Source organism: Megascapheus bottae, chromosome 14, assembly GCF_031878675.1.
Source record: "Megascapheus bottae isolate mThoBot1 chromosome 14, mThoBot2.hap1, whole genome shotgun sequence".
Lineage (NCBI taxonomy): Eukaryota > Metazoa > Chordata > Mammalia > Rodentia > Geomyidae > Megascapheus > Megascapheus bottae.
The window spans coordinates 42,134,929-42,162,768 of record NC_143522.1 but is presented as its reverse complement, the minus strand read 5'-3'; the positions used below and the strand labels follow the sequence as shown (position 1 = coordinate 42,162,768).

Genomic DNA, 27,840 nt, shown 5'->3' with positions numbered 1-27,840 from the left:
TATCATTCCCGAGTACTGGGCGCAGTGGCTCACCCGTGTAATCCTAGCTACTCAGGAGGCTGAAATCTGAGGAGCATGATTCAAAGCCAGCCTGGGCATTAAAAAGTCCATGAGACTCTTATCTCCAGTTAATCACCAGGAAACAGGAAGTGGTTCTGGTAGCCTTGAGCTGAAGAGCTCAGGCACAGCGCCCAGGCCCAGAGTTCAAGTCCCACGACTGACAAAAAAATATATCTACAGTAAGTATACAGGTAGATATTCTATATTTTTGTGGCATCAAATTTTCTTTGGTAATCACTTATGAAAAAAATTTATAAAACTTTGTCAAGGGGACCAAAGGGAGGCGGAGTTCGTGCAGCATGGCAGGGACGTGTGCTGGGTGTGCGCTGCGTGACAGAAAAACATGCTCTCTCCTGACTTCTCTTAATCCTGACCAGTCATCAAATCCTAGGTATTCAGGAAGCTGAGATCTGGGGACATGGTTCAAAGCCAGCAAGAAAGTTCATGAGAGAGACCATTATCTTCAATTAACCAATAAAATCCCAGAAGTGCCATCCTTGAGCTAAAAAGCTAAGGCACACTTACTCAGGAGTCTGAGATCTGAGGATCGAGGTTCACAGCCAGCCTGGGCACTAAAGTCCGTGAGACTCTCGTCTCCAATTAACCACCAGAAAACCAGAAATGGTGCTGTGGCTCAAATGGTAGGGCTGTAGCCTTGAGTGAAAGAGCTCAGGGACAGCACCCAACCCCAAAGTGCTGATGACTCAATCCTATAATCCTAGCTACTCAGGAGGCTGAGATCTGAGAATCTCAGTTCAAAGCCAGCCTGGGCACTAAAGTCCATGAGACTCTTATCTCCAAGTAACCACCAGAAAACTGGTAGTGGTGCTATGGCTCAAAAAAAAAAATGCTAAAGGATATTACCCAATCCCTGAGTTCTACTGTAAGTACTGGAACACACACACACACACACACACACACACACACACACACACACACACACACACACACACACACACACACACACACACACACACCTGAAGAGTTCAGAGCAACTCCTCTCTTCCTGCTGTCTCCCTGTTCACTGACGATGATCCATCCTGCTGTGGTGGCAGAATCTGCGGCTCAAGATCCGGGTGTCTGATCCTGCTTCTAGCTGCCAGGTGACCTTGGGCAAACCAGTGCTCCTGGCACCTGGCCTGCTCTGTTCCTGTGATTTATGTGCCTGTTTGGTCCTGCTCGGCTGACTTTTTGCTGAGGAGAGCAGAGTCCTCTTGGGTCAAATCTAGGATAGTGGGCAGGGAACCCTTGGATGCGAGAGCAACAAAGTGAAGGTCAGAGGAGCAGTCACAAAGCAGAGGGGGACACTCAGGTGGAAAGGCCAAGCCAGGGCTTCCACATGGAAATGCACGGCGGTGCACAGGCCAAGCCCCCATATACACTCACTGCCTGAAAGTCAGGGCGTAGACACTCCTGAGCAAGGAGGAACCACGGGTTCTCGATACTCCCAGACAAAGCCTTTGTGAAGTGCTGGACTGAATGTGCCCTAGATGGGCCATGCCACTAACTGCTCCAAACACATGTAAGTCCTCTGGCGTTATAATCTAATTGCAGCCTTCGTAAGTTTTCCAATATTTGTTGAAGGAATATTTCGAGCTTAGTAAATAAAAACCTCAGTGGGAAAACCTGTGGCATCTTGAAGAGTTTAGTTCTGGCAAAAATAAAATAAAATAAATTTAGTCCTACTGTTGCTAGAAGGAGCCATTTCTAGGTCTCTTCTCTTTAGATGGTTCCATTGGCTTATGAAATGAATTGCTAACATATGTCTAAGAATGGTTTTAACCATGTCTGGCATTTTTTTTATTAAAATATTTTGCAAGATAGGCTTACAAAGTGAATGAACTGTGGGGAATCACAGTTGTGCAGATGTGCAAAGTCAGGTGAATGGAAGACAAGATGGGGAGGCACTAATCAGCCATGGGGCCACCTGCCACCCGGGGCCTCAGAGCTCAGTTAGTCCACACACACCCACACACACCAGAAATCAGAATTTTCTGCAAAAATCTCTTGAGGTTTTCTCTACATCTTATTTTGAATTTTCCCCCTCTAAATATATCAAAGTGGCCCATATCTATAATCCTAGCTACTCAGCAGGTTGAAACATGAGGATTGAGATTGGAAGGAAGCTAGACTTGGTAGAAAAATCTCCTCCAAGACTCTTTCCACAGTTAACCAGCAAAAGGCCAGAGGTGGTGGCTGTGTGCTGGTGAGTCACATCTGCGATCCTAGCTACTCAGGAGGCTGAGATCTGAGCCAGCCTGCACAAGAAAGCCTATGAAACTCTTAACCACTTAAAAACTGGAAATAGAGCTGTGGCTCTATTTTGCCTTGAGCAAAATAAGTTCAGTGACAGCCCCCAAGCCCTGAGTTCTAGCCTCAGTGCCAGCACAAGTGAGAGAGAGAGGGGGGGGGGAGCACGCACGCGCGCCAGGAGGGAGGGAAGGAGGGAGGGAAAGAAGCAGAAATGGAAGTGTGACTCAAGTGGTAAAATGCCAGCCTTTAGTGAAAAAGCCTAGCAAAATGGAAAGAACGGTGCAATGAATACCTGCGTACCCTTAATTGGTGTGTTTCTGGTGTATGTTTATCTCTGCTTCCTTTGGTGATAATAAGACTTCCTGGTTTTAAAATGTTGACAAGAAATCTTTGTAATTGTAAAATCAGTTCAGGACCAGTAAAACACATCTGCAGGTTCTGACTGGCCTTCTAGTTAGAAGTTTGAGACCTTTGATTATATATAGCCTTTTTTTTTTTTTTTTTTTTCCAGTTGTGAGGCTTGAACTCTGGGCCTGGGCGCTGTCCCTGAGCTCGTCAGCTCAAGTCTACAGCCCTACCTCTTGAGCCACAGCACTACTTCTCTCTTTGTCCAGCAAGTGGAGACCTGTTTAATCTTATTTTTACCAGAGAATGGACAGACTGCAAATAGTAACAGGCTGTTTTGTTTGTTTATTTGAAGATGTTTTGGCTTAGCTCATGACATGTTTATCTAGAAAGGTTGTATTCCAGCTATGCAGTGAACTCCTAAGTAATAAAGCTGCCCTGCAAATACCTCAAGAACAAAGGAAGCTGATCAACAAGTTTGCTTCCCCCTCCTTCAAGTCCTCACAGGAGGGACATTAAGCACAGACTGCCATCTCCCACATCCCCTGCTCCTCATCCCTCATCCCTCAAGCTAGATATAATGGACTAATTGGTACTAATCAGAGTTCCTCAATTGCTGGGCACTTGAACCATACCTTAGTCCTTTTGCTTTCAGGTTGTTTTTCAGATAAGGTCCCTTACTCTTGCCTGGGTTGCACCTTAGAGCTTAATCCTCCTGTCTGTGGGGTTGCTGGGTTATAGGTGTGGGCCACTACATGCAGCGATTGGGCCTCAAAATCAGGATTTCGTGATTGTCCTGCTTCTGCCTCCCAAACAGTGAGACAGAAAGCATGTATCACCTTGCTTACAGTTTTATTTAAGGGGCTATGCAGAGGAGCTACAGTTCTAGAAGTCAGATAAACAGTAGTTTCTTCTTGTACAGTGTCACCTCTTCCCTTACTCTGTTTCCCCTCCCTTCCTACCCACAAGTTGTCATTTTCAACAGTGTGCAGCGAGTACCACTGCTGTATTTACTCACGCTTTGTCACTCCATTTCTGTGCTTCTTGACCCTTTTGAACGTATATAAATGAACAAACAAGTCGGAAAGGAAAGAAAATAGAAGCAACAAAGAGAAAAACCCTCTAGTTTCCATTTCCTGGAGTTTTGTCTGATAAATAGTTGTTTTTTTTTTTTTTTTTTTTTTTTGCCAATCCTGGGCTTGAGCTCAGGGCCTGAGCACTGTCCTTGGACTTTCTCAAGGGTAGAGCTCTACCACTTGAGCCTCAGCACCACTTCTGGCTTTTTTCTATGTCTGTGGTACCGAGGAATTGAACCCAGGTCTTTGTGCATACTAGGCAGACACTCTACCACTAGGCCAAACTCCCAGCGATAAATAGTACTTTGTATGATAAGATTTACATAGGTATGGTACCTTTGTGTTCCTCTCCTAAGAGTATTCTCCTTTGGTCTCACTGTATATGAATGCCTACCATCCTATATCATTTATCATGTCCATATATATATATATATATATATATATAATTTTTTGTTAGTTGTGGGTCTTGAACTCTGGGCCTAAGTGCCGCCCCTGAGCTCTTCAGCTCAAGGCTACCACCCTACGCTTGAGCCACAGCGCCACTTCCAGTTTTCTAGAGGTTAATTGGAGATAAGAGTCTCATGGACTTTAGTGCACAGGCTGCCTTTGAACCGCAATCCACGAATCTCAGCCTCCTGAGTATTTAAGATTACAGGTGTGAGCCACTGTGCCAGGCTGCCCTGGTATATATATATTTTTAATAATTTGTTAATGTTGATTTTTACATCATATTTTAAATGACAAGTTTAACAAACAAGTGTTCAAGGAGGGAATCTCTATTTACAATCACTGTGACTTAGTATTTAGAACTTAATCAAAATTAGGCTAAGGGTTTATATGTTATAGAAACATATTAATTTAAGAAATACAACATGTCTAGGCCGGGAGTTTGGCCTAGTGGTAGAGTGCTTGCCTAGCATGCACGAAGACCCAGGTTCAATTCCTTGGTACCACATACATAGAAAAAAGCCAGAAATGGTGCTGAGGCTCAAGTGGTAGAGCTCTAGCCTTGAGAAAGTCCAAGGACAGTGCTCAGGCCCTGAGCTCAAGCCCATTACTGGCAAAAAAAAAAAAAAAGAAATACAACGTGTCTATAGAGTCATAGGTTTTTATGTGTATATAGTTATATTTATATTTCCATTACCATGTCCATAGCTGCCCTGGTATATTTTAAATGTAGCTTCCACACAAGAAAAAAAATACATGGTTGGCTCCCTGAGCTTGGCTTACCTCACTTTAGAGTGAAAAATTTTAAATAGACCAAGCAAGTGTCTTTCATTTGAACTGTTTTTAATGTTTTAATTCACCTTTGTATTTGGCAGGATTTATGTTTTAGATCACAAATTTGCTTACAACAGGCATGTTTTCTTTCTAATTATTAACATTCTTTATTGCTTATTAACTCTGAAAACCATCTAGTAAAAATACTGTTGGGTAAAACAGTGTGGTTGAAAACTCTTGGAACTCCATCTGCTTGGTTAGGATAATGAAAGGTCGGCATTTCTGAATGAATGGGAACTGTCACCTCACAAGAAAGGCCAACAAGTGACTTGCTTTTTAATTGTCAGTGTGTTGTGGCTTGCCTTTTGGCCATGTCAGCATTGTTTTTCATGACAATCACCCTTATGCTATTAGTTGTTTGACAATAATTTTTGCATATTTTATTACTCAGTAAAACAAGTGAAGCATGTCTTCAGTGCATCACTGGATGTGCTGGGTTTGGGGAGGAAGCAGAAGAGATCTCAGCCCAAGTTCAGGCTGGGGAACTAGCTTTGTATATTCTATTTCCTCCATGTGGTCTTTAGCAAGCCTACTCTAAACCTCACACCCCTGCCTCCCCAAAGTCTCTCCAGCCTTCCTATCAGCACACCTTTTCCTTCTCTAGGCAACCTCCCTAAACAAGACATTAGGTACAGTAGGTCGAGCAACTACCCTAGGATTTAGGCATGCGGAGGAGCTGTGGAGAAAGCTTCCCTTTCCCTTTTGTTCTGGAAGCAATGCCTCAAGAGGGGTGGGGCCTATTATTTGTTAGCTGAGAGCATGCTAGTAACCGTAATGTATTTTTGTTTTTCCATTCATGGGGCTTGAACTCAGGCCCTGGACATTCTCCCTGAGCTCTTTTGCTCAAGGATAGAGCTGTATCACTTTGGGCCACAGCACCACTTCTAGTTTTTCTGGTAGTTAATTGAAGATAAGAGTCTTATTGAGATTTTTCTTGCCCAAACTGTCTTTGAACCACAATCCTCACCTCTCAGCCTCCTGAGTAACTAGGATTGCAGGCGTGAGCCAGTAATTGTCTTTAACTTGGAAGAGGATCCTGAGATGTGCAGCTTGCCAGCCACGTTCTGCTCCCAGAAGGATTTCCCCCCACTCCGGCACACACTTGCCTTCATTGGATACATAATACTTGCCATCTGCTCACCCGGAAGTCCAATTTAACATGAGATCATCAAGTCAGAATAAGTCTGTGGACAGTTAAGAAATTGGGCCTCATAAGCTAAGTGCAGCGGCTCCCGCCTGTAATCCTAGCTACTCAGGAGGCTGAGATCTGAGGATCAAGGTACAAAGCCAGCCTTGGCACTAAAGTCCGTGAGATTCTTATCTCCAGGTAACCACCAGAAAACCGGAAGTGGTGCCGTGGTTTAAGGAGACCTTGAAGCCACATCCCTTTTCACAGTGATTCTGGTGAAGGGCCACGGATCCCTTTGGGGAATGGTGGAGGTAGAATCCTTCCTCAAGGTGATTTTGCTTTATACGTGGATTTAGATCTGGAAACTTGGAGACTAACCAAAACTTTTGTGTTTTAGATGTTGGTACACTCTCTGTATGGCACATTTCATTTTTTTTTTTCCAGTCCTGGAGCTTGAATTCAGTGCCTGGGCCCTGTTCCTGAGCTTCTTTTGCTCAAGGCCAGCACCCTACCACCTGAGCCACAGTACTACTTCCAGCTTTTTCCGTTTATGTGGTACTGAGGAATCAAACCCAGGGCTTCTTGCATGCTAGGCAAGCACTCTACTGCTAAGCCACATTCCCAGCCTGCACATCTCACTTTCTTCAGGTGAGGCAAGGTAAGGAGCACACTAGCGGCTGCCCTGCTGCCCCAGGAGAACCGTCAGTATATCCAATATACATTGGATATACTTCAATGGGAGGACCTCGCCATTGGTCAGCATGGGTTTGTGGAAGACCGCATTTCTCCCACCCTTCTGGCTCCTTGCCCTACTGGGCAGCTCGTCTCTGCCTCTCAGGAATCCATTCCTATTGCAAACCCAGAGCCCGGAACCCACAGCAGCATCTCCACATGAACCTGGCACTCAGCCTACAGGGGGACTGCAAGAAAGAGCCTCTCAAACATACCAGTCTTGCCAGAAGCTGGATCCTTGCTTACTCCCGAGACTGCGATCTGAGGATCACAGTTATCTGGGCAGGAAAGATCCTGTTACACACACACACACACACACACACACACACACACACACACACACACACGAAGCCATAAGCAGTGGCTCTGCTGCTGCACCATATTCATCCTGTGGCTGGCTTCTAGCACAGGCTGGCCTGCATATGTAGGAGACTAAACCCTCTTAGAAATCTGCTCCCTCTGCTGACTGGTGGCCAACTTGGACCTGTCATTTTCTCCTCTTTGTTTCCTCAATGATTTAAGAGTATTAGCAAAAGCCAGATCATTCAACCATCCCCATAATTACCACTTCCCCATACCACACCTGTGCCCCTGCTATTGCAAAATCAAACTGGTGCCTTATTCACAATCGCCACTGAGCTGGGCTCACATCTGTAATCCTAGCTACTCACGAGTCTGAGATCTGAGGATCACAATTCCAAGCCAGCCAGGACAGGAAAGTCCATGAGTCTCTTACCACCAATTAACCACCAAAAAGCTACAAGTAGAGCTGTGGCTCAAGTGGTAAAGCACAAAGCACAAGCTTTGTGCAAAAACAAACAAACAAAAAAGCTAAAGGGCAGTGCCAAGGCCCTCAGTTCAAGCCAGAGTACAGGCAAAAAAAAAAACTGATGATGATGGAAGTGTCAGTAAACTTGCTACAACTCCTGGGGCTTCGTTCTCCACCCTACTCAGACTTTCAGGGACTTCTTGTCATCTGACTGGGAACTGACCCAGCACTAGTGAAGGAATAGGGGACAGGAGAATGGGGGAAGAGGGACAGCTGGTTTGTGAAGCACCAGGACCCAGGTAGGTCCCAGGCCCTGCTCCAGGTGAGAAGACCACAGGGTCCACTGTAGTAACGGAAGGAGGACCATCACTGCCTCTTTCTTGAGTATGTAGATGGTAGCCAGGACTGATTCCTGCAAAATATTTGTGTTATAAGACCTTGAATCAAGTTAAAAATGTTAGGGGGGGCGGGAGTATGGCCTAGTGGTAGAGTGCTGGCCTAGCATGCATGAAGACCCAACTGGGATTAGATTCCTCCGTACCACATACATAGAAAAAAGTCAGATGAGGTGTTGTAGCTCAAGTGGTAGAGCTCTAGCTTTGAGAAAACCCACGGACAGTGCTCAGGCCCTGAGCCCAAGCACAGGACTGGCAAACAAAACAAAAAACATGTTAAGGGCTATCAGGTGCCAAGGCTCACGCTTGTAATCCTAGCTCCTCAGGAGACTGAGATCTGAGGATCATGGTTCAAAGCCAGCTTGGGCAGAAAAGTTTGTGAGACTCCAAGTAGCGACTAGAAAACTGGAAGTGGTGCTGTGGCTCAAGGTGGTAAAGTGCTAGCCTTGAACAAAAGAACTCAGGGAGCCAGGCACAGTGGCTCACGCCTGTAATCCTAGCTACTCAGGAGGCTGAGACGTGAGGATCAAGGCTCAAAGAGAGCCTGATACTAAAGACCTTGAGACTCTTATCTCCAATTAACCACTAGAAAACCGGAAGTGGTGCTGTGGCTTCAGGGGTAGGCTGGTAGCCTTGAGCTGAAAAGCTCAGGGACAGCGCCCAGATTCAGAGTCCAAGCCCCACAACCCACGCCCACACCCTCCCCCTCCCACCCCCACACAAGCACAAGCTCAGGGACAGTGCCAGGCTTTGAGTTAAAGCCCTATGACTGACAAAAAGGGTTTCTACAAAACCCAAAACAAACTTAAAGCCATTTTACATGGATAACTCCCACTTTCTAAACTTTTATTTCTGTCCTGTCATGATTTACCACACTTGTGGGAGAAGAAGAATGTTCTTGAAAGAAAAACAGGAAATAACCATTGAGAAAATGGTCGGTAGTTTTCTCCCTAAAGCCCAGACACAGGAAAATATCCTTCTGGCCTCCCTACAATAAATGGCTACAAAAAATGTAGCCAGTAGCTTGAGAATCCTCAACATCCTGGTAACCAAGATTTTAAAGTAACCTTTCTTTATCTGAACATGCTGGCAGCTTTACTACAATTTTCAAATGCAGGACAAGTGAGGACCTAACAATTGATCTTACAGGATTTAGGGACTTATTCTGTCCCAGAAGATTGGTGACAGCTCAACAAGTCTTGTGGGGATTCTTAGCTTTTCAGAGGACACCAAGAGCCCAAATAGAAATCAACTGAAAGAAAAAAGCCTCTCTGAACAGCATAATATAAAACATCAAACACATTCAAAACACAGAATCCAAAAAGAAGAGTGAAAAGAGTAGAAACTTCATACATGAGAAACGAACTGAGCCTTCAAAGTCCAGACACCTAGATCCCATAGAATGGGAGGCATTGGCAGTGGCCAGTATAAACCAAAGGGTTGGGAAATGAGACTAGGCCTGAGGCTTGACCTTCCTGGCTCATGAAGATGAAGAGATTCTAAAGGATGGGACAGATGTCTTTGTAGAATATATGGTGGCTTCAGCTATCTATTAAGATTTCTTCAATGCTTGGCCAGGCATGAGTAGCTCATATATGTAATTTTAGGAGGTTGAGATCCGAAGGTCATAGTTCAAAGCCAGCTGGACAGAATAGTCTGTTGAGACTTTTATCTCCAATTAACCAACAGAAAGCTTGGAGGAGAGCTCATGTGGTAGAACACTAGCCTTAAGTGAAAAGGCTAAGGACTAGTACCAGGCCCTGAGTTCAAGTCTCTGTACCAAAAGATAACAAAGATTTCTTGAATGCGTACTGTCACGTTGGCTAAGCCTGTACACAGTCCATCCATCTCATTGCTTGATTCTATTCTTGATTCCTTTGCATGTCCCTAAAGAAATCCCTTCTGTACTGAAAGAGAAACAATGGGAACCTTCATAAATGCTATGACAAACTGTTCTGGAGACCAGAAGTGCCTGACTTCCACAAGGCCAGTCGAGTCCATGGGGAGCAAGGAAGGTGATTTGAGATACTGAGTCCACACAGTCATGTGGACCAACCTCCTGGACCACATGTGGTCATGTGATCCCACACTTGAGACCGGGTCCTACCTGCCCCCTTAGCAGGATCTGCCACCACTGGCACACCTGTGGTGTCTCACTCCATGTCTTCCTCTTATCCCTAGGGATCTGCTATTCTGTCTGTCTCTGCCTATCCCATGCCTATAGCAGGGTATTGAGGCTCCTTCTTGTCTCACTCCAGCTATATCTGCAGCCTCCCTCAGACACATGTGGTATCACACAGTGTTATCTTCAGCTCAAGCTGCAGCCAACTTGACAACTCCTCTGGTATCTCAGAGGCCCTGCGCATCCCATCCGCAGGGCAAAGCACAGAAGCTTCTGCCTCCCAAACCTACATCCCGTCAATGGCGATCAGTACCCTTGTAGAAACTGTTGGATCATTCTCTCTCTCTCTCTCTGTCTCTCTCTCTGTCTCTGTCTGTCTGTCTATCTGTCTGTCTGTCTGTCTGTCTCTCTCTCTCTCTCTCTCTCACACACACACACACACACACACACACACACACACACACACACACACAAATGTATAGCAATAAATAGGATGGACATGGGTAGTGGGTGGCTTGCTAGGTGAATGAAACAAGATGCCCTGCAGAAAGGGAGCTTTCTTGTAGATGTTTTGCCTTTTGTAATGCAAGTCCCTTATTTTTATTTTTTATAGTACTAGGAATTGAACCCAGGGCTTCACCAGCCAAGCTGGAGCTCTCCCATCTAGCTCTTTGTTGCATTGGTCATTTTGGAGATAGGGTTTCATTTTGTGACCAGGTTGTTTTGGACTGCAATCCTCTTACTTATGTCACTGGGATGACAAATGCACCCAGTCATTATGCTTCCCACAAAGCTGAAACAATCAACACAAGCCATTGGTGGAGATGGAGTCTGTTGATCTTTTTGCCTCAGGTGGCATTGAATCTCAATCCAGATCTCTGTCTTCCAAGTAACTAGGATTGCAGGTGTGAACCCCCACCACACCCAGAGGCCTGTTGCCTCATTGCTGATAGGTTTATGTACAGAGAGGCTACGAAGCTAAAAGAGATTTATCTTGGCCAAAGCTACTCACTGGCTATCTGGCTTTTCTAGATTCCCATTGGCAGGCACAGCAGAAGAATGCAGAATGCGTTCAGCCTAAGAAGCCGGTCTTCCCCGTGTGTTCATACTTTACTCCCAAATGTGCCAGAGGGACAATGACGGAACTTTGAGTGAACAAGAGAACACATACCCTGATGCCTTGATTCTATTTATTGTATTTATTGGTATCTGTTGACATTGGAGGATATTCAGCACTTAATTGAACAAGGGCTGGATATAGAGGCTCATGCCTATAATACCAGCTACTCAGAAGATGAAGATCGGAGGATTGTTTGTTCAAGGTCAGCTGGGAAAAGAAGGGGAAAAAAAGTTACGGCTGGGAGTTTGGCCTAGTGGTAGAGTGCTTGCCTAGCATGCACAAAGACCCGCGTTTGATTCCTCGGTACCACATACATAGAAAAACACTAGAAGTGGTGCTGTGGCCCAAGTTGTAGAGTCTTAGCCTTGAGAAAGCCCAAGGACAGTGCTCAGGCACAGAGTTCAAGTCTCAGGACTGGCAAAAAAAAAAAAAAAGTTAGCAGGACCCAACCTCAAAGTAAAAGCTAACTGTGGTGGCTCATGCCTGTAATTCCAGCTGTGCAGGAAGCACAGGTAAGAAGATCTTGAGTTGGCCTGGGAGAAAGTTGCAAGACTATATCTGAAAAATGATTAAAAACAAAAAATGGATTGGGAGCAAGTCTCAAAGGGAAGAGTGCTTGCCTAGCAAACACAGGTCCTGAATTCAAACTCTAGTACTAACCCCTCCCCCCAAATGCAATTAAACAATCATTACTAAGTAAAGATTTCATATGAATACTACATAATAATTACTTAGTAATTGTGAATGAGTTACATTTTGGGGGGTGTGGGTGGGTGGGTATGGAGACATTCAGACCCTGAACCCTATCTATAGGAATGGATACTTGAGTCATTCAACCTTGAAGGATGGGTCTTAAATTAAAAGTCACCCTTTCTGGGCCTGGAGTGTAGCCTGGTGGTAGAGTGCTTGCCTAGCATTCACGAAGCCCTGGGTTTGATTTCTTGGTTACCACATACACAGAAAAAATCAGAAGTGGTGCTGTGGCTCAAGTGGTAGAATGCTAGTCTTGAGGAAAGCCCAAGGACAGTGCAGTGCCCAGGCCCTGAGTTCAAGCTTCAGCACTGGACAAAAAAAAAAATCATCCTTTCTTTTCCTCCTCTTTCCCTCTTCAGATGTTTCTTAGTTTGGGGCTTTCATAAACCCTCTTGGTTATAATCAGGTTTTCCTTGCAAGTTCCTGACAAATGGCACCTCCAGAGTGGTAAGGGGCTCTGACCTCCTGCAGCTCCAAGTCCAAAAAACGCCAAAGGAAAAACACTTTCTTTTGTTGTAGAAAACTGGCACAACTCAGATTGTCCCTTGCTTGTGTGCTTTCAGCAACTTAAGCATCCCAACCTTGTCAGCCTCCTGGAAGTCTTCAGGAAGCGGCGGCGGCTTCACCTGGTGTTTGAATATTGTGACCACACAGTGCTGCATGAGCTGGACAAATACCGGAAAGGGTGAGTAACTGTCACTCACACACAGCACAACACAGCAGAACAAGCCAGAATGTGAGAGGGAAACATAGCAACAATGACTTTTTTTTTCTTTTTTTTGCCAGTCCTGGGCTTGAGCTCAGGGCCTGAGCATCGACCCTGGGTTTTCTCAAGGCTAGAGCTCTACCACTTGAACCATAGCACTGCTTCTGGCTTTTTTTCTATGTATACGGTACTGAGGAATCAAATCTGGGTCTTTATGCATGCTAAGCAAGCACTCTACCACTAGGCCAAACTCCCAGCCCCGTGACTCTTTAAGATGAGGTAAGGAGATAAAAAAAAAAAAAAAAAGATAGATAGCAGCCAAGCCTGGTCATACATGCCAATAATCCTAGCACTAAGAAGATTGAGAAATTGAGGTTATCCTAGGCTACATGGTAAAATCCAGTCTCAAAAACCAAAACAAACCATTGGAAATGGAAGTCTGGCTCCACAAGGACAGAATCAGCCTTGTGCAAAAAATGCCTAGCAAGAAGGTTGCAAGTTCCTGAGTTCAAGCCCCAGTACTGGCAGAAAACAAGACAAAAAAGAACAAGCACAAAAGACCAAGTAATAATATCCCATGGATCTATAACAAGTTCTACTGGGTTAACAGCAGAGAAATTCCCCAAAATACGTGAAAGAGGTGGTTTCATGAAGAAACCCGCAACAGCATTCTACATCAAACTTGATTTCTTGTTGGTAAGTTATGTTTGGGTAGAAGCTACTTTAGTCTCTCAGATATGAGTTGTTCTGTTCATAAGAAACATAATGGCTTGGACTGTAAAAGAGGGTGTGGTAGCACAGATCTGTAATCTCAGGAGGCTGAGACTGGAGGATCAAGAACTTGAGGCCCAAAATGGGCTATATAGTGAGACTCTGTCTCTAAAAATAAAGATTTTTCTTTTTTAGAAAAGTAAAAGAAGGTCCTAAATGCCATGGATAACAGCAAGTTGAATGAGGAAACCATCATTTTATCCCATTCAGTATCTAGGGTGTTTTTATTAGTGTGGACTTCTTTGATTATAAGTGACAAAAAAAAATCTCAACCTGAAGCAAATATGTGAAAAGGAAATACGTTCATGGCTATACTGGGAAGGAGGGGGTGGCAGGTGGAGGGAATTAATTACTCTTGTCATTCACCTATCTTTCCATAGCAACAACAACAACAAAAGGGCAGATGAAGCCAGGCATGGTATGTCATGACTGTAATCCTAGCTAATCCAAAGTCTCAGATATGAGGATCACAGTTCAAAGCCAAGGTGCGCAAGAAATTCCATGAGACTTTTATCTCCAAGTAATCACCAGAAAGCCAAAACTAGAAATGAGGCTCAAGTGGTAAAGCACCAGCCATGAGCAATAAGGCCTGAGTTCAAGTCCCAATACTAGCACAAAAGAAGAAAAAAGGAGGCTTGAACTCTGGGCCAGGACACTGTCCCTAAACTCCTTTTACTCAAGACTAGTGCTCTACCACTTGAGCCACAGTGCCACTTCTGGCTTTTTCTGTGATTAACTGGAGCCAAGAGTCTCAGGGACTTTGCTGAGGCTGGCTTGGACCCTTGATCCTCAGATCTCAGCCTTCTAAATAGCTAGGATTGCAGGCATGAGCCACCAGTGACCAGAAGTAGAAATGTTTTGGGGAAGTAGGAGGGAAAGTAGATATGGACAGAACAATTGATATAAGTATGATTCATTATAGACAACCCAGCCTCCTTGTCAAATGACTAAATACCATCATTTGTCAAATAATGTCAGATTTAGTTATGAAACATTATTCAATAACCTAGTTTGAGAAATAAGATTTGCTCTTAACCAGATCTTATCTATTGATTTTTGAAGCTTAAACATTGCTTGCCTGTTTTAAAAATAGACGTTATTACCTGGGCACCAACGGCTCATGCCTATAATTATTCAGGAAGCTAAAATCTGGGAATTATAGTTTGAAGCCAGATGGGGCAGGAAAGTCTATGAGATTCTTATCACTAATTAATCTCCAAAAAGATGGACATGGAGACGTGGTTCAAGTGGTAGAGTACTAGCCTTAACCAAAAAGGTAAAGGATAATGCCCAGGCCCTGAGTTCAATCCCCAGGGCAATCATAAAAGGAAAAAAGTGGCTTTTTTCCTCCCTTTTCTTCTTCTTGTGTCTTCCTTTTAGAGTACTGGGATTGAACTCAGGACCTTGTATGCGCTAGGCAAATTGTGTGCCATTTACATTACATACAATCCTCTTTTGCTTTTTTTTAAATTGAATTTAATTTAAAAAAATTTTTTATTGTTGGGCTGGGAGTGTGGCCTAGTGGTAACATTTTTGCCTAGCACGCACAAAGCTCTGGGTTTGATTCCCTGGGACCTCATACACAGAAAAAGCTGGAAGTGGCACTGTGGCTCAAGGGGAGAGTGTTAGCCTTGAGCAAAAAGTGTTCAAGGACGGGCCAAGAGTTTGGCCTAGTGGTAGAGTGCTTGCCTAGCAGGCACAAAGACCTGGGTTCGATTCCTCAGTACCACATACATAGAATAAAGCTGGAAGTGGTGCTATGGCTCAAGTGGTAGAGCTCTAGCCTTGAGAAAGCCCCAGGACAGTGCTTAGGCCCTGAGTTCAAGCCCCAGAACCGGCCAAAAAAAAAAAAGTGTCCAAGGACAGTGCCCAGGCCTTGAGTTCAAGCCCCAAGACTGTCAAAAAAATTATTGTTGTTGTGAAGTATAGAAAGGTTACAGTTACCTTCATCAGGTAGTGGGTGCATTACTTCTTGAACATTGTTATGCCTTCCAGTGTTTTTCTCCCATTTTCCCTCCTCCTACCCCCTGCTTTGATTTTTTTCTTCAACACAGGGTCTCAGCAACAGTTTTGCCAAGGCTGACCTTGAACTCAGTATCTATTGGCCCTCTGCCTCTTGAGCAGTGTAAGAGTCCCCAAGTGTACCACTATACCGAGCTTAAAAATTCCTTTCCAGGCATTGGTAGCTCATGCCTAACTATGCAGGATTGTGGCTCAAAGGAGAGTCTTGGAGACTCTAACCTCCAGTTAACCACCAAAAAGCCAGAACCATAACTGTGGCTCAAGAGGTAGAGCACTACTAGACTTGAGCCAAAAAGCTTAGGGATAACACCCAGTCCCAGGATTGGCGCCAAAAACAAAAACAAAAAAAGTCTCTTTCTACTATACTAAATATTTGTTTAATTTTCTAATCTACTTTAAATGCAGTTTCAAAGTTTTGCTCATCATTAATGAATAATGAATATTGCTAAACTGCATCCAGCAAAGATTCTGGCGTTCTTTGGAAAATGTTTTACTTTCTATTTAGAGATTTTATACATAAGACAACTTGGTATGTAATTCACAGTAGTGGCTATCTTGTGTGATTAAATCAAACCAGGGAAGTTAACTAAGGCTCACATGTAAAAATGAATATTTAGGACAAGTTAAATTTTAAGGTGATCTAGTACTGAAAACTTTATCCTCTAGTTTCATATTTGATCTGCCAAACAATAGCAACGAAGATTTATTTTATTTTTTCCAGTCCTGGGGCTTGAACTCAGAGCCTGGACACCACTAAGCCACACTAGCACTGTACCACTTGAGCCACGCCACCACTTCCAGCTTTTTTCTATGTATGTGGTACTGAGGAATCAAACCCTGGTCTTCATGCAATGCTAGGAAAGCACTACAACTAGGCCAAACTCCTGGCCCCAAACTTCCTGATATTTCTCTTTTTTTGTGGGTCATGAGGCTTGTACTTGGCCTGGGTGTTGTCCCTGAGCTCTTCAGCTCAAGGCTACCACCCTACCCTTGAACCAAGCCCCACTTCAAGCCCCGTTTTCTAGAGGTTAATTGGAGATAAGAGTCTCAGGTCCTTTTGTGCCTGAGCTGGCTTTGAACCTTGATCCTCAGATCTCAGCCTCCTGAGTAGCTAAGGATTACAGGCGCGAGCCACCACGCCCAGCCTGATATTTCTTAAGGTGTCTGCTCTTACACACTCTTGACTTCCTGCTTTGATACAAGAAGATTTCACCACTTTATTTGTTATTTTATTTTATTTTATTTTTACAAATGCTAGGGCTGGAACTCAGGGCCTAAAGCTGTCACTAAGCTTTCTTGCTCATGATTGACACTTGACCACTTGAGCTATGCCTCTAATGTGATTTAGCTCTTTTAGACTCCCTGCTCTTACCCCACCCTAATGTCCTCAAATAATTACACTATGCAGTCACTATTCACTATTCCTAGTATTTTCATGACGATAGCAATATTAATTATCTGTGAGCTTTATATACCAAATATTAGCTTCCTTTTGTACTTTTTCCAACTTAACTTGCTTCAAGTTTGCTTAATGTTCTAAAGCCCTTACTGTGATTTTTCCCACTCTTCCTAATCACTTCTCAATGTACTTCCGTTTGGATGATCACATCAGGTAATACATTTGTTCCATTTTCTTCCTTGGCAACAACCTGCCCTTAGGCCTCCTTCTCCTGTCTGGCTTGTCCCCAAGGACTGCTGTCCAGATGTCTTCCTGGGACTTCACTCTGCTGCCATCCCTGGAATCCCGCTGGATTTATTACTTTCTGGGTTTCCTGTTTTCTTTTTTCTTGGGTCTACTTATTTTTCTTCAAGCACATGTGTCTTTTATTGGTGAAAAAGATGCTATAGTCACACAGAAATTGAGACTGCAGGCATTTTATTATTTGTATTATTATTATTTTGGCCTGGGCACTGTCCCTGAGCTTCTTTGTGCTCAGGGCTAGCGCTCTACACTTGAGCCACAGCACCACTTCTTGCTTTTTCTGAGTAGTTTTATTGAAGAGTCTCACAGATTTTCCTGCCTGGGCTGAATTTGAACCACAATCCTCAGATCCTAGCCTCCTAAGTAGCTACCATTACAGATACAGGCCACAGCACCTCACTGATGGGTGGACGTTTCTAATGGTACCCCCTCTAACCCTCATGCCTTCTTGGAGTCAAGCAGTGAGGAACCATTTACATTTCTGGGGAAAGACTAATTCCCAAGGTGGATAGAGTGAATGCAGGGCGCTCACACTGGTGGAGGACTCAGAAGTCACCTCCTTCCACATCTTACCAATGGCAGATGGATTGCATCCCACCCCCTATAAGGAAGACCTCTGCAGGATTGCTCGACATCCCAGCGGGTCCCAGGGAATATCTGGCCCTTTCAGTAAGGCAGCTGACCTGCAGATCTCAAATGATACCTCTTGTCCATGGAAGAAGGGCTAGCCTTCCTATGCCCTTTCTGGGAGGGTTTGGGACAGAAAATAGAGGAGATGGCCTTGCTTGATTTTCTCATAGCTTGCCTACTTCTCCATTTCCACATGTGGGGCATTGTCCATACAAGAAACTTCTTCTGAGCATTGTTTCTGAAAAAGAACAATTCAGGACATGTCTAGTCTACAGTTTAGTCACCTAATCCCATGGCAGAAAAGACCTGGCCCCGGGGGCAAGCCCAGCCCAATCTTATTTCAGAGGCCAAATCTGAGCTTCTCTGTGATTCCTCTGAGGAAAGAATTGCCCTTGGGTAGAAAATGAAAGGGGCTTGAGTTCCTTCCCTCCTATCCTCTGTCATAGAACCCAGAAAGATCACCATTTAACAATATAGACACCAATCGAGCAGGATAAAGTGAGTTGCTAAACCTTATCAGCATTGGTTATGACTTTAAAAATATCAGTCTGGGGCCGGGAGTTTGGACTAGTGGTAGAGTGCTTGCCTATCATGCACAAAGACCCAGGTTCAATTCCTCGGTACCACATACATAGAAAAAAATCCAGAAATGGTGCTGTGACTCAAGTGGTAGAGCTCTAGACATGAGAAAGTCCAAGAACAGTGCTCAGGCACTGAGCCCAAGCCCAGGACTAGACAAAAAAAAAAAAAAATCAATCTGTAGCCAGCAGAGTGGCCTATAATCCTAGCTGTTCAGGAGACCAAGATCTAAAGCAAACAAGTCCACGAGACCATAATTTCCAATTAACTACCAAAAAGCTGGCAGTGGAGGTGTGGATCCAGACTTGAGTGGAAACATTAAAAGACAGTTCCCAGGCAGTAAGTTCAAGTCCTAGGAACAGTACATACACATAAAGGAACAATCACTGGTTAGGCACTGGCGGCTCAAGCCTATAATCCTAGCTGCTCAGGAGGCTGAGATCTGAGGATCACAGTTCAGAGCCAGCCTGGGCTGGAAAGCCTGTGAGACTCTTATTGCCAATTAACCATTACAAAACCAGAAGTAGTGCTGTGACTCAAAGTGGTAGAGTGTTAGCCTTGAGTTCAAGCCCTAGGACCAACAACAAAAGCTAAAAAAAAAAAAAAGAACCGTGGTTTATGAGCTCTGGTCAGCCATCTCGACTTTTCTAAAACCCTTTGGTTTCTTACATATTTTTCTATTTGTTTAAGATGATGTAAGGCAGAGGTCAGGATGATAACAGCCTTTGACATGCCTGGCTCTTGAGTCACACTGTTCCATCTGGACAGGCTGCTTTCCATGCCTGCAATGCAATGGGCCTGCCATATCCCTTTCCCTCCTCCAGAGCTCTCTACTTCCCCAAATGGGCTCTATGCTTTCTCCATCTCATGGGTTCTTTCTGTGTCGGGAGAAAGGTTAGGGCCGACTGGCCGCCTTCACCCAGCCCTCCCTCTCCAGAGGGAAGACACAAACGCGCCAGGGAGACTGTCACAGCAGACTTGTTTATTGGGAAAGTACAAGGGGCTAAAGTAAGATGCAGGAGTCTATCAGCATACAGGTGGGCAGAGCAAGGGGAGGTAGGTGCGGTCAGAGAGGGCGGCGGGGCCAATCTGTGGGTTCGAGGTAGCCTTATTTTACATCACAAACCACAGCCAAACCCCCCAACAAGGCGACAGGCAGGTTGGATTTCCAAAACCAGGAAGTGAGCACTGGACCATGAGATAGGCCTTTTACCCTTGATGTGACGTGCCCCACATTTCTGTTTGCTACTTTTTTTTTTTTTTTGCCAGTTGTGGGGCTTGAACTCAGGGCCTGAGCACTGTCTTTGGACTTTTATCAAGAGCTCTACCACTTGAGCCACAGCACCACTTCCAGCTTTTTCCTACATATGTGATACCGAGGAATCGAACCCAGATCTTCATGCATGCTAGGCAAGTACTCTACCACTAGGCCAAACTCCTGGTCCTACTTTTTTTTTTTTTTTTTTTTTTTTTTTTTGCCGGTCCTGGGCTTGAGCTCAGGGACTGAGCACTGTCCTTGGACTTTCTCAAGACTAGAGCTTTGCCACTTGAACCTCAGCACCACTTCTGGCTTTTTTTTTTTTAATGTATGTGGCACCGAGGAATCAAACCCGGGTCTTCGTGCATGCTAGGCAAGCACTCTCACAGTAGCCCAAACTCCCAGCCTTTTTTTTATTTTTTTTTTGGAATAGATCCTTCAGAGGCTTCTGGAGAAAGAGAGGAGAGGTACAAACTGCTTATTCTCACACTGCAGAATATTTTTTTTGCATGCAGGTTGTTTTGTGTGGTGATGGTTGTTGATTGGGTAAAACGTTCTTTTAAGTTTTGGAAGGCATTCCTGTGTGTGTGTGTGTGTGTGTGTGTGTGTGTGTGTGTGTGTGTGTGTGATGAGCCTTGAACACTAGGCATAGGCACTATCCCTGAACTCTTTTGCTCAAGGCTAGCAATCTGCCACTTTGAGCCATAGCACCACTTCCTACTTTTTAAATTTTTTTCATGTAGAATCTCTTTAATTTGGTGTTTAAGTAAATAATATAGACAAAATTTTGAATGGGATTACATTTGGAAGGCATTGTTTTAGGGCCTTCCATCTTCTATGCTGTTAACAAGTCTGGTGCAAGTCTATTTTCTGCTCCTTTATAAAGTTCTATTTCTATTTTTTCTTTTTTTCTTTATTTTTTATTTCTAAAAGCTTGGAAAATGCTGAAAGCTTTCTCTATGTTATGATAACTTCAGACAAGCAAATCACTGGTCTTGATTTTCATCTATTTCACTGATACTTAGTGAACCTTTTTTCTGTCTGTCATGGGGCTTGAGCGGCCTGGACACTGTCCCTGATTTCTTCAGCTCACGGCTAGTGATCTACCACATTGAGCCACGGCGCCACTTCCTGTATAATTATTTTGTTATTGATTTCCTATCCTTTTCTTGACCTGCTCTTATTTGGGAGTTGGCTTTTGAATATTTTAATGATTTTTCAAAATGTTTCTTTTAAGTTGCTTTTCTTCTGTTTGTTCTCTGTCTTATTACCGTCTCTTCTTTCCTTTTCTTTCACTGTTTTTGTTTAAAGCAATCTCACTTTGGAACCCATCCTGGCCTTGAATCCACCTCTGATTTTGTTTTTTCTTACAGGCTTTTCTTGAGTATTACCTAAATTTCAATTGTGTGTTTATGGCTAAGCATAGAAGCTCCAGGTCATTTACTAGAGGGACCCTAAAGTTAGAACCTCCAGATCTTTGCTTCTGAGCCTCTGCCCCCAAAATACTCTCCAATATTTTGCCTAGGTAGTAACTGGCTGCCAGCTTCCTAGGCTGTCAGCCTCAGGAGGAAAGAGGACTGGGAAGCACAGCAAACAATAGTTGATATGTGAATAGTCATGTGATTGTGTTTTGAGAACAGCCAGATGTCCAGATTTCAGAAACCAAAGCTGCAGCCTTCCTCCAGGCAAGGGAAAGAGTGCTCCCTATTGGTTAAGAGCAGGGGACATTGTCTAAGGATTGGTTTCTTTTTTTTTTTTTGCCAGTCCTGGGCTTGAGCTCAGGGCCTGAGCACTGTCCTTGGGCTTTCTCAAGGCTAGAGCTCTACCACTTGAACCTCAGCACCACGTCTGGCTTTTTTCTATGTATGTGGTATCGAGGAATTGAACCCGGGTCTTCATGCATGCTAGGCAAGCACTTTAACCACTAGGCCAAACTCCCGGCCCCTAAGGATTTGTTTCTAAGCAAAACTTCTACCTTCCTCCTTAGCTCCCAGTTCCACAGATCTGAGCCTTTAAAGATCTTTGAGGATGGGAGTGAGGGAGAGTAAATTGGTTAGTTACCCATTTTTCCTTTCCTAGCTTAGGTTTTAGCTTTCTAGAATCTGTTAGGTCACTTACCCTTCTTGTGAGGTTTGTTGTAGTTGGTTTCATACCAGTCCCAGGCCTTGAACTCAAGGGCTGGGCATTGTTCCTCAGCTTCTTTTTCTAAGGCTACCAGTTGAGCCACAGCTCCACTTTCAGCTTCTTTGATAGTTTAGTGGAGATAAGAATCTCATAGACTTTCCTGCCCAATCTGGATCACCAGATCTCAGCATCCTAAGTAACTAGGATTATAGGTGCGAGCTACCAGCATTTAATCATTTAGAAAAATGTCTTCGGGGCTGGAAGTTTGGCCTAGTCGTAGAGTGCTTGCCTAGCATGCACAATGACCCAGGTTCGATTCCTCGGTACTACATACATAGAAAAAAGTGAGAAATGGTGCTGTGTCTTAAGTGATAGAGCATTAGCCTTGAGGAAAGCCCAAGGACAGTGCTCAGGGCCTGAATTCAATCACCAGGACTGGCAGAAAAATTTCTTCAGTATATTGTAGTCAGGTTTGAAAGGGGAATTCAATCAGACATCTGTCTGATTTTTTCTATATATAACGATACTAGGGCTTGAACTCATGGTCTTGTATTCTCATTGGCTTTTTTGCCTCCCCTTGTGGTGTTTTTACTGGATAGTTGGAGATAAGAGTCTCTTGGATTTGACTTTACAGGATGGCTTTGAGCCATCATCCTCAGTCAGTAGCTAGAATTACAGGCATAAGCCACCAGTACCCCACTACAAACTGCCGTCTTAATTCAGATCTCCATTGGAGCATTTTCTTAGCATTTGTTCTGTGACTGTGTCCTCCACCCATGTCATCTTGGCTGACTCTGTGCTCAGCTCAGTCTTGTTCTTTTTATGACCTTGGGAGTCTGAAGGCCCAGAAGTTCTAAGATCTTCTTCTCTGCCTTCATTCTAGTCCAAGGCATTAAAAACACAGTATTCACGTGCTTTTCATGTTTATGTGTCCAGCCTGGCTTTCCTTCTGAACTCAGAGTCTTCCTTTGGGTGAGTAGGGAGCACCATCTTCTCTTTCTCTTAATATGCACAGACGTGTCCTCACTATATACACACAGGCACCAATTCTAGCCCCACGCCTCCGAATAAAGTCTGTTTCTCTCCCTATCTATGTATATATCTTTCTTCCTGCTCAGTGAAAATCTGACTCTTATTACAGCCAGGCTCTTTGGCTTACACCTATCCTTCTAGCTGCTCAGGAAGCTGAGGTCTGAGGATTGAGGATTGAAACCAGTCTAAGCAGAAAAGCCCATGAGACGTCTATCTCCAGTTAACTGGCCAAAGAAAAGCAAGAAGTGGAGCTGGGGTTCACGTGGTAGAGTACTTACTAGAATTGAGAAAAAAAAAAAAAAAGCAAAGGGCAACACTCAAGCACAAGAGCACAAGTACCAGCACACACACATACACACAAAAAAGGTGGGAGGGGGAGGTAAGGAGAATCTTATAGTCTGAGACTTTGAGCTCTTCTGGTCTGAGAAGAAAATAATAAAAGAGAGAAGTGAGTTGCCAGCATGTATAGTCTGAACAGGATTTCTACATTTGAGAATTATGCCATAATGCACTCAGCATCAGAGGAACATGAATATTGATAGTCTATTATAATTTACTTTCAAATACTCCTTTTGCATACTTTCTTTTGGGAAAGACTTTCTTTTGAGACTAAAGTTTTCTGGCATTGCTAACCTTGTATTCATACTTAATTCACTAATCAATCAACACAGATATAGTGTGTGTGTGTGTGTGTGTGTGTGTGTGTGTGTGTGTGTGTGCCCATGCACACATGTATGCATGAACCAGTATTAGGGCTGGAACTCAGGGACCTTGCATTCTTGGTTAGCTTTTTTTTTTTTTTTTTTAACTAATGCTGGCCCTCTCTCACTTGATACACATCTCTACTCTGGGCATTTTGCTGGTTAATTGGAGGTAAGAATCCCATGGATTCCTGTCTGCCTGGGGTGGCTTTGAGTCACAACCTTCAGATCTCAGTCTCCCTAAGGGCTAGGATTACAGACAAGCTACCAGCACCAACCTAAGACATATTCTATTGGCTCTGGACAAAAGGTGAAAGCTGGAGAAGCCTGGATGTCCCTTTCTTTTTTTTCTTATTTTTTTGGTTGGTCATGGGACTCGAACTCTGGGCCTGGGCACCTGGCTGTCTCTTTCTTAGCTGCGTTATTTGTGGGCTTCTTTTCTGACGGTGAGGTCTCCAGTATTGGTGCCTGTACACCGCAGTAATAAGGAAGAGAATTAGCATAGGAGTGACTTGTGCCTAGGATGTGTTCTTGATCTAGGACGGTCCTGGCCTTTCTTCCTGGAGGTGGCCTCTCCTTTTCCTCCCTGCTGTCCCACTCATTTCCAGCATCCTCTCCTCTGCTTGAAAGGATTTCCTGACCATCTGGTGTGTGACAACAGTGGCCTTGTGTCCTTTCCCAGGGGCTACAAGTGGCTTTTTTGAGGTCACCTTTAGCTCAACACCTCAGGAGTTTCCCTCTTGTTCTACTTACTAGTTCTGGCTGAAGCCCACAAAAGTGTCATGCTTATAGCTACTCAGAAAGCAGACAACGCAGAGAGACTTATCTCCAAGTAAGCCTACAAAAAAACCTGAGAAAAGTGGAGTCACAGACTTTCCTACCCAGTCTGGTTCTTGAATAGGTAGGATTATAGCCATGGCTCTAAGCCCTGGACTTGAAATTGTTTTAAGAAGGCAGAGAAAGTGCCAGATCTAAGGATCATTGTTCAAAGCCAGCCTAGGCAGAAGGTCCTGTGAGATTCTTTTTTTTTTTCTTTTTTTTTTTTTTAATTTTTTATTGTAATTAATAAAAGGGTTACATGATATTTGCCAGATAGAAGGTGCATTAATTCACATACATTGATACCCTTTCTCCTGTGAGATTCTTATCTCCAATTACCTATTAAAAAGCTGGACGTGAAGTCATGATTCAAGTGGAGGGCACTAGAGAAAACAAAACTTCCAGGGACAGCCCGGCGCGGTGGCCCACACCTGTAATCTTAACTATTGAGGAGGCTGAGATCTGAGGATCAAGGTTCAAAGCCAACCCAAGCACAAAAGGACCTGAGAGAGACACTTATCTCCAATTAACCTCTAGAAAATGGGAAGTGGGGCTCGGCTCAAGGATAGGGTAGTAGCCTTGAGCTGAAGTGCTCCAGGACAGCATCCTGGCAGAGTTGAAGCCCCATTACCCTCCAAAAAAAGAAAAATCCCAGGGACAACACCCAAGCACTGGCTTCAAGCCTCAGTGCAGGGTACCAAAGGAGGGGAAGGGGAGAGGAAGAGAGGGAGAGAGGGAGAAAAGGGATGAAGGAAGGAAGGGAGGGAGGGGAGGAGAGATGGAGGGAGGAAAGGAGAGAGAGAGAAAAAAAAAAGCAGGAAGAAAAGGGAAATGGATCTGGGCATGGTGGCTTATACCTCTAGCTACTCAAGAGGCTGAGATCTAAGGATCACAGTTCAAAGCCAGGCCGGCACTAAAGAACTAAAGAATGTGAGGCTCTTATCTCCAACCATTAGAAAAGCAGAAGTGGGGCTGTGGCTCAAGGGGTAGGGTGGTAGTCTTGAGTTGAAGAGCTCAGGGATAGCTCCAAGGCCCAGAGTTCAAGCCCCATGACCGACAACAAAAAAAGAAAAGAAAAGGGAAGTGAAGAATGATTAAGAGGGCTTAAGTGTGTATGTATGTGGAAATATCACAATGAAGGGCCCTTGTTGAACTAATACGTTAATGAGAAAATTAAAAAAGAGCATATGGCCAGACCAAAAAAAAAAGTAATAGAAATGGAGCTCAAGTTTCCAGTGGTGTGCAAGGCTTAAGTGAAGAGACACTAAAGCCTGACACACTCCCTGCAGAAAACATTTGTTTGCATAGTTTCTCCCTGTCAAAAGATGTGTTAGGCTGGGTGCTGCTGTTTTATTCCTGTAATCCTAGCTATTCATGAAGCTGATATCTGAGGATTGAGGTTCGAAGCCAACCAGGGCAGGAAAATCTATGAGACTCTTATCTCCAATTAACCACCAGAAAATTGGAAATGGAACTGTATAGCTCAAAGTGGTAGGGTGCTAGCCTTGGGCAAAATTCAAAATTGCTCAGGGACAGCGCTCAGGCCCATAACTGACCCCCACTCCCCAAGAAAAAGGCATGTTGGCATTTTTGCTAAACTGTTCTCCCCAGAACTCAGCAGTCTGCTGGTCATGCATTCTGAACACTTTGGAATGATCTGTTACTTTAGGTTTTGTTGGGGTTTTTTTAATTATTATTACCAAAGCCTGTCTTAGTTTATTTTTTCTAGTCTTTAGCTAAATTCTGTGACTGCACTAATAATGTGTGTGCTTGTGTTTCTGTTTATTTTTACCAGGGTACCAGAACCTCTTGTGAGGAGTATAACTTGGCAGACATTGCAAGCTGTCAATTTTTGCCACAAACACAATGTAAGTTTCCTGATTGCCCTCGGAAAATCAGGTGCCTGTCTTTTAGCTGGGAGGGGCCTGGTATAAAGTTTGTATCTGATTTTTGTAGATAGAATTGGTCACTCCATTTTTTACAAGCCCGGATTGGGTGAAGAGGCTAAATATTAAGGTATACCTTTTTGCTTAGGCTTTACAAAACCCCAAGCACAGTTGGGATGGCAGAGGGCACAGCATACTTGTTGCCTGGTAGCTTGAGTTCTCAGATGCTGCAAGCCTGCCACTCCCTCCTTCACTGTACAAAGAGCAGAAGTCAGCCTCAGTGGTAGAGAGCTTGTCACCCATTCACTTGGCCCTCGGTTCAGTCCACAGGAGGAGAGAAGACAAAGAAGGAAAGAAGGGCCCGATATCGAATTTGCATAAGTGCATGCTAGCTGCAATCTGTTATTCTACCACCTGCCAGCTTCTAGGAGGCTGAATTTGTAGAGCTAAATCCTGTTCTTCACCTGTCTGTCCCAAATGCTTTGTATTTTATTTTTTCAAGAAAGAAGGAAAAAAACACAAGTGCCCAGCTCCTCTCCTAACTGAGTCTGGCTGAAGGCTAATTACTTGTCTGGGTGAGAGGAGCTCAGAGGTGGAGCATGCATATTTAGCATGCATGAGTGCTACATTCTGTCCCTAACACTGAGGGAAAAAAGTTACCATTGTACATCAGAGAGTGTGGGCACTTTCTGTTGTTAGTCCTTTGAGTGATGTCAGCACTGTTCTGCCAGCAGGTTTTAGGCCCTGGTGTGGGGGGAGATTTGAGAAGAAAGACAAACGCAATGCATACCACAGTTCTCTGGAGAGCCCCACATGCTGTTTAGGCTGCACATTATCAGTGGGGGAGGGTGCCAGAAAAGAATGGGAGCACATTCTTGCTTACAAGTCCTCTGAGTGTATGTCCTCATGATATTCATGAATGTGCCCGTTTATAGCAGCGTGTGAAGCCCCTGGGGGATGAATAGAGCCCTCCTGCCAGACAGATTACAAGTCAATTATTCAAAAAATTGCCTCCCCTCAAGTTTTACAGAATAACAAATACCCATGGAGGAAAGTTAGTGAAGTTGATCTCTCAACTTAAAGATGCCTTTGGGGTGAAAACTGGCTAAGCACAAGCAGAACTCCTTGTTTTCTTTCCAGAATCTAGAAAGTCAAGCCCAGAGCTTCAGGCTGCAGGCCAAAAGTGATTGAGATGGGGAAAATTCAACATTACCCTGCAGTGGAAAACAGTTGAGAGAAGAGAAGATCATAGGAATTCAGCATAGTATTTTGGTCTAGATATTTTTTGGTCAGTTATGGGGCTTGAACGCAGGGCCTGAACTCAGTGCTCAGGACCTTGGTTGGGCCTCTCAAAGCTAGAGCTCTTTCAGTTGAGCCACAGCAGTACTTCTGGCTTTTTCTATGTATGTGGGACAGAGGAATCAAACCCCGGGGTATTCGTGCATGTTAAGTAAGCACTCGACCAGTAGGCCAAACTCCCAGCCTCTGGATTTTTTTTTTTCATGTGGTTGTTAGTAAAGTTGTTCTTTGGGTTTTTCTGTTTTGCTTTGTTCTTCGTTTTTGTTGTTGTTGTTG

The 27,840-nt window shown here is 44.1% G+C and overlaps 1 protein-coding gene across 2 annotated transcripts in view; it reads left to right on the top strand.

The window, feature by feature from the left end:
* Window positions 1–27,840, top strand: part of Cdkl1 (cyclin dependent kinase like 1) — a 50,987-nt gene that overhangs the window by 8,509 nt on the left and 14,638 nt on the right. For both annotated transcript variants that reach the window (XM_090345069.1, XM_090345068.1), the window contains exons 2-3: window positions 12,599–12,720; window positions 26,175–26,247. In XM_090345069.1, the coding sequence (XP_090201195.1) occupies window positions 12,599–12,720; window positions 26,175–26,247 (195 nt within the window). The remainder of the gene's footprint in view (window positions 1–12,598; window positions 12,721–26,174; window positions 26,248–27,840) is intronic.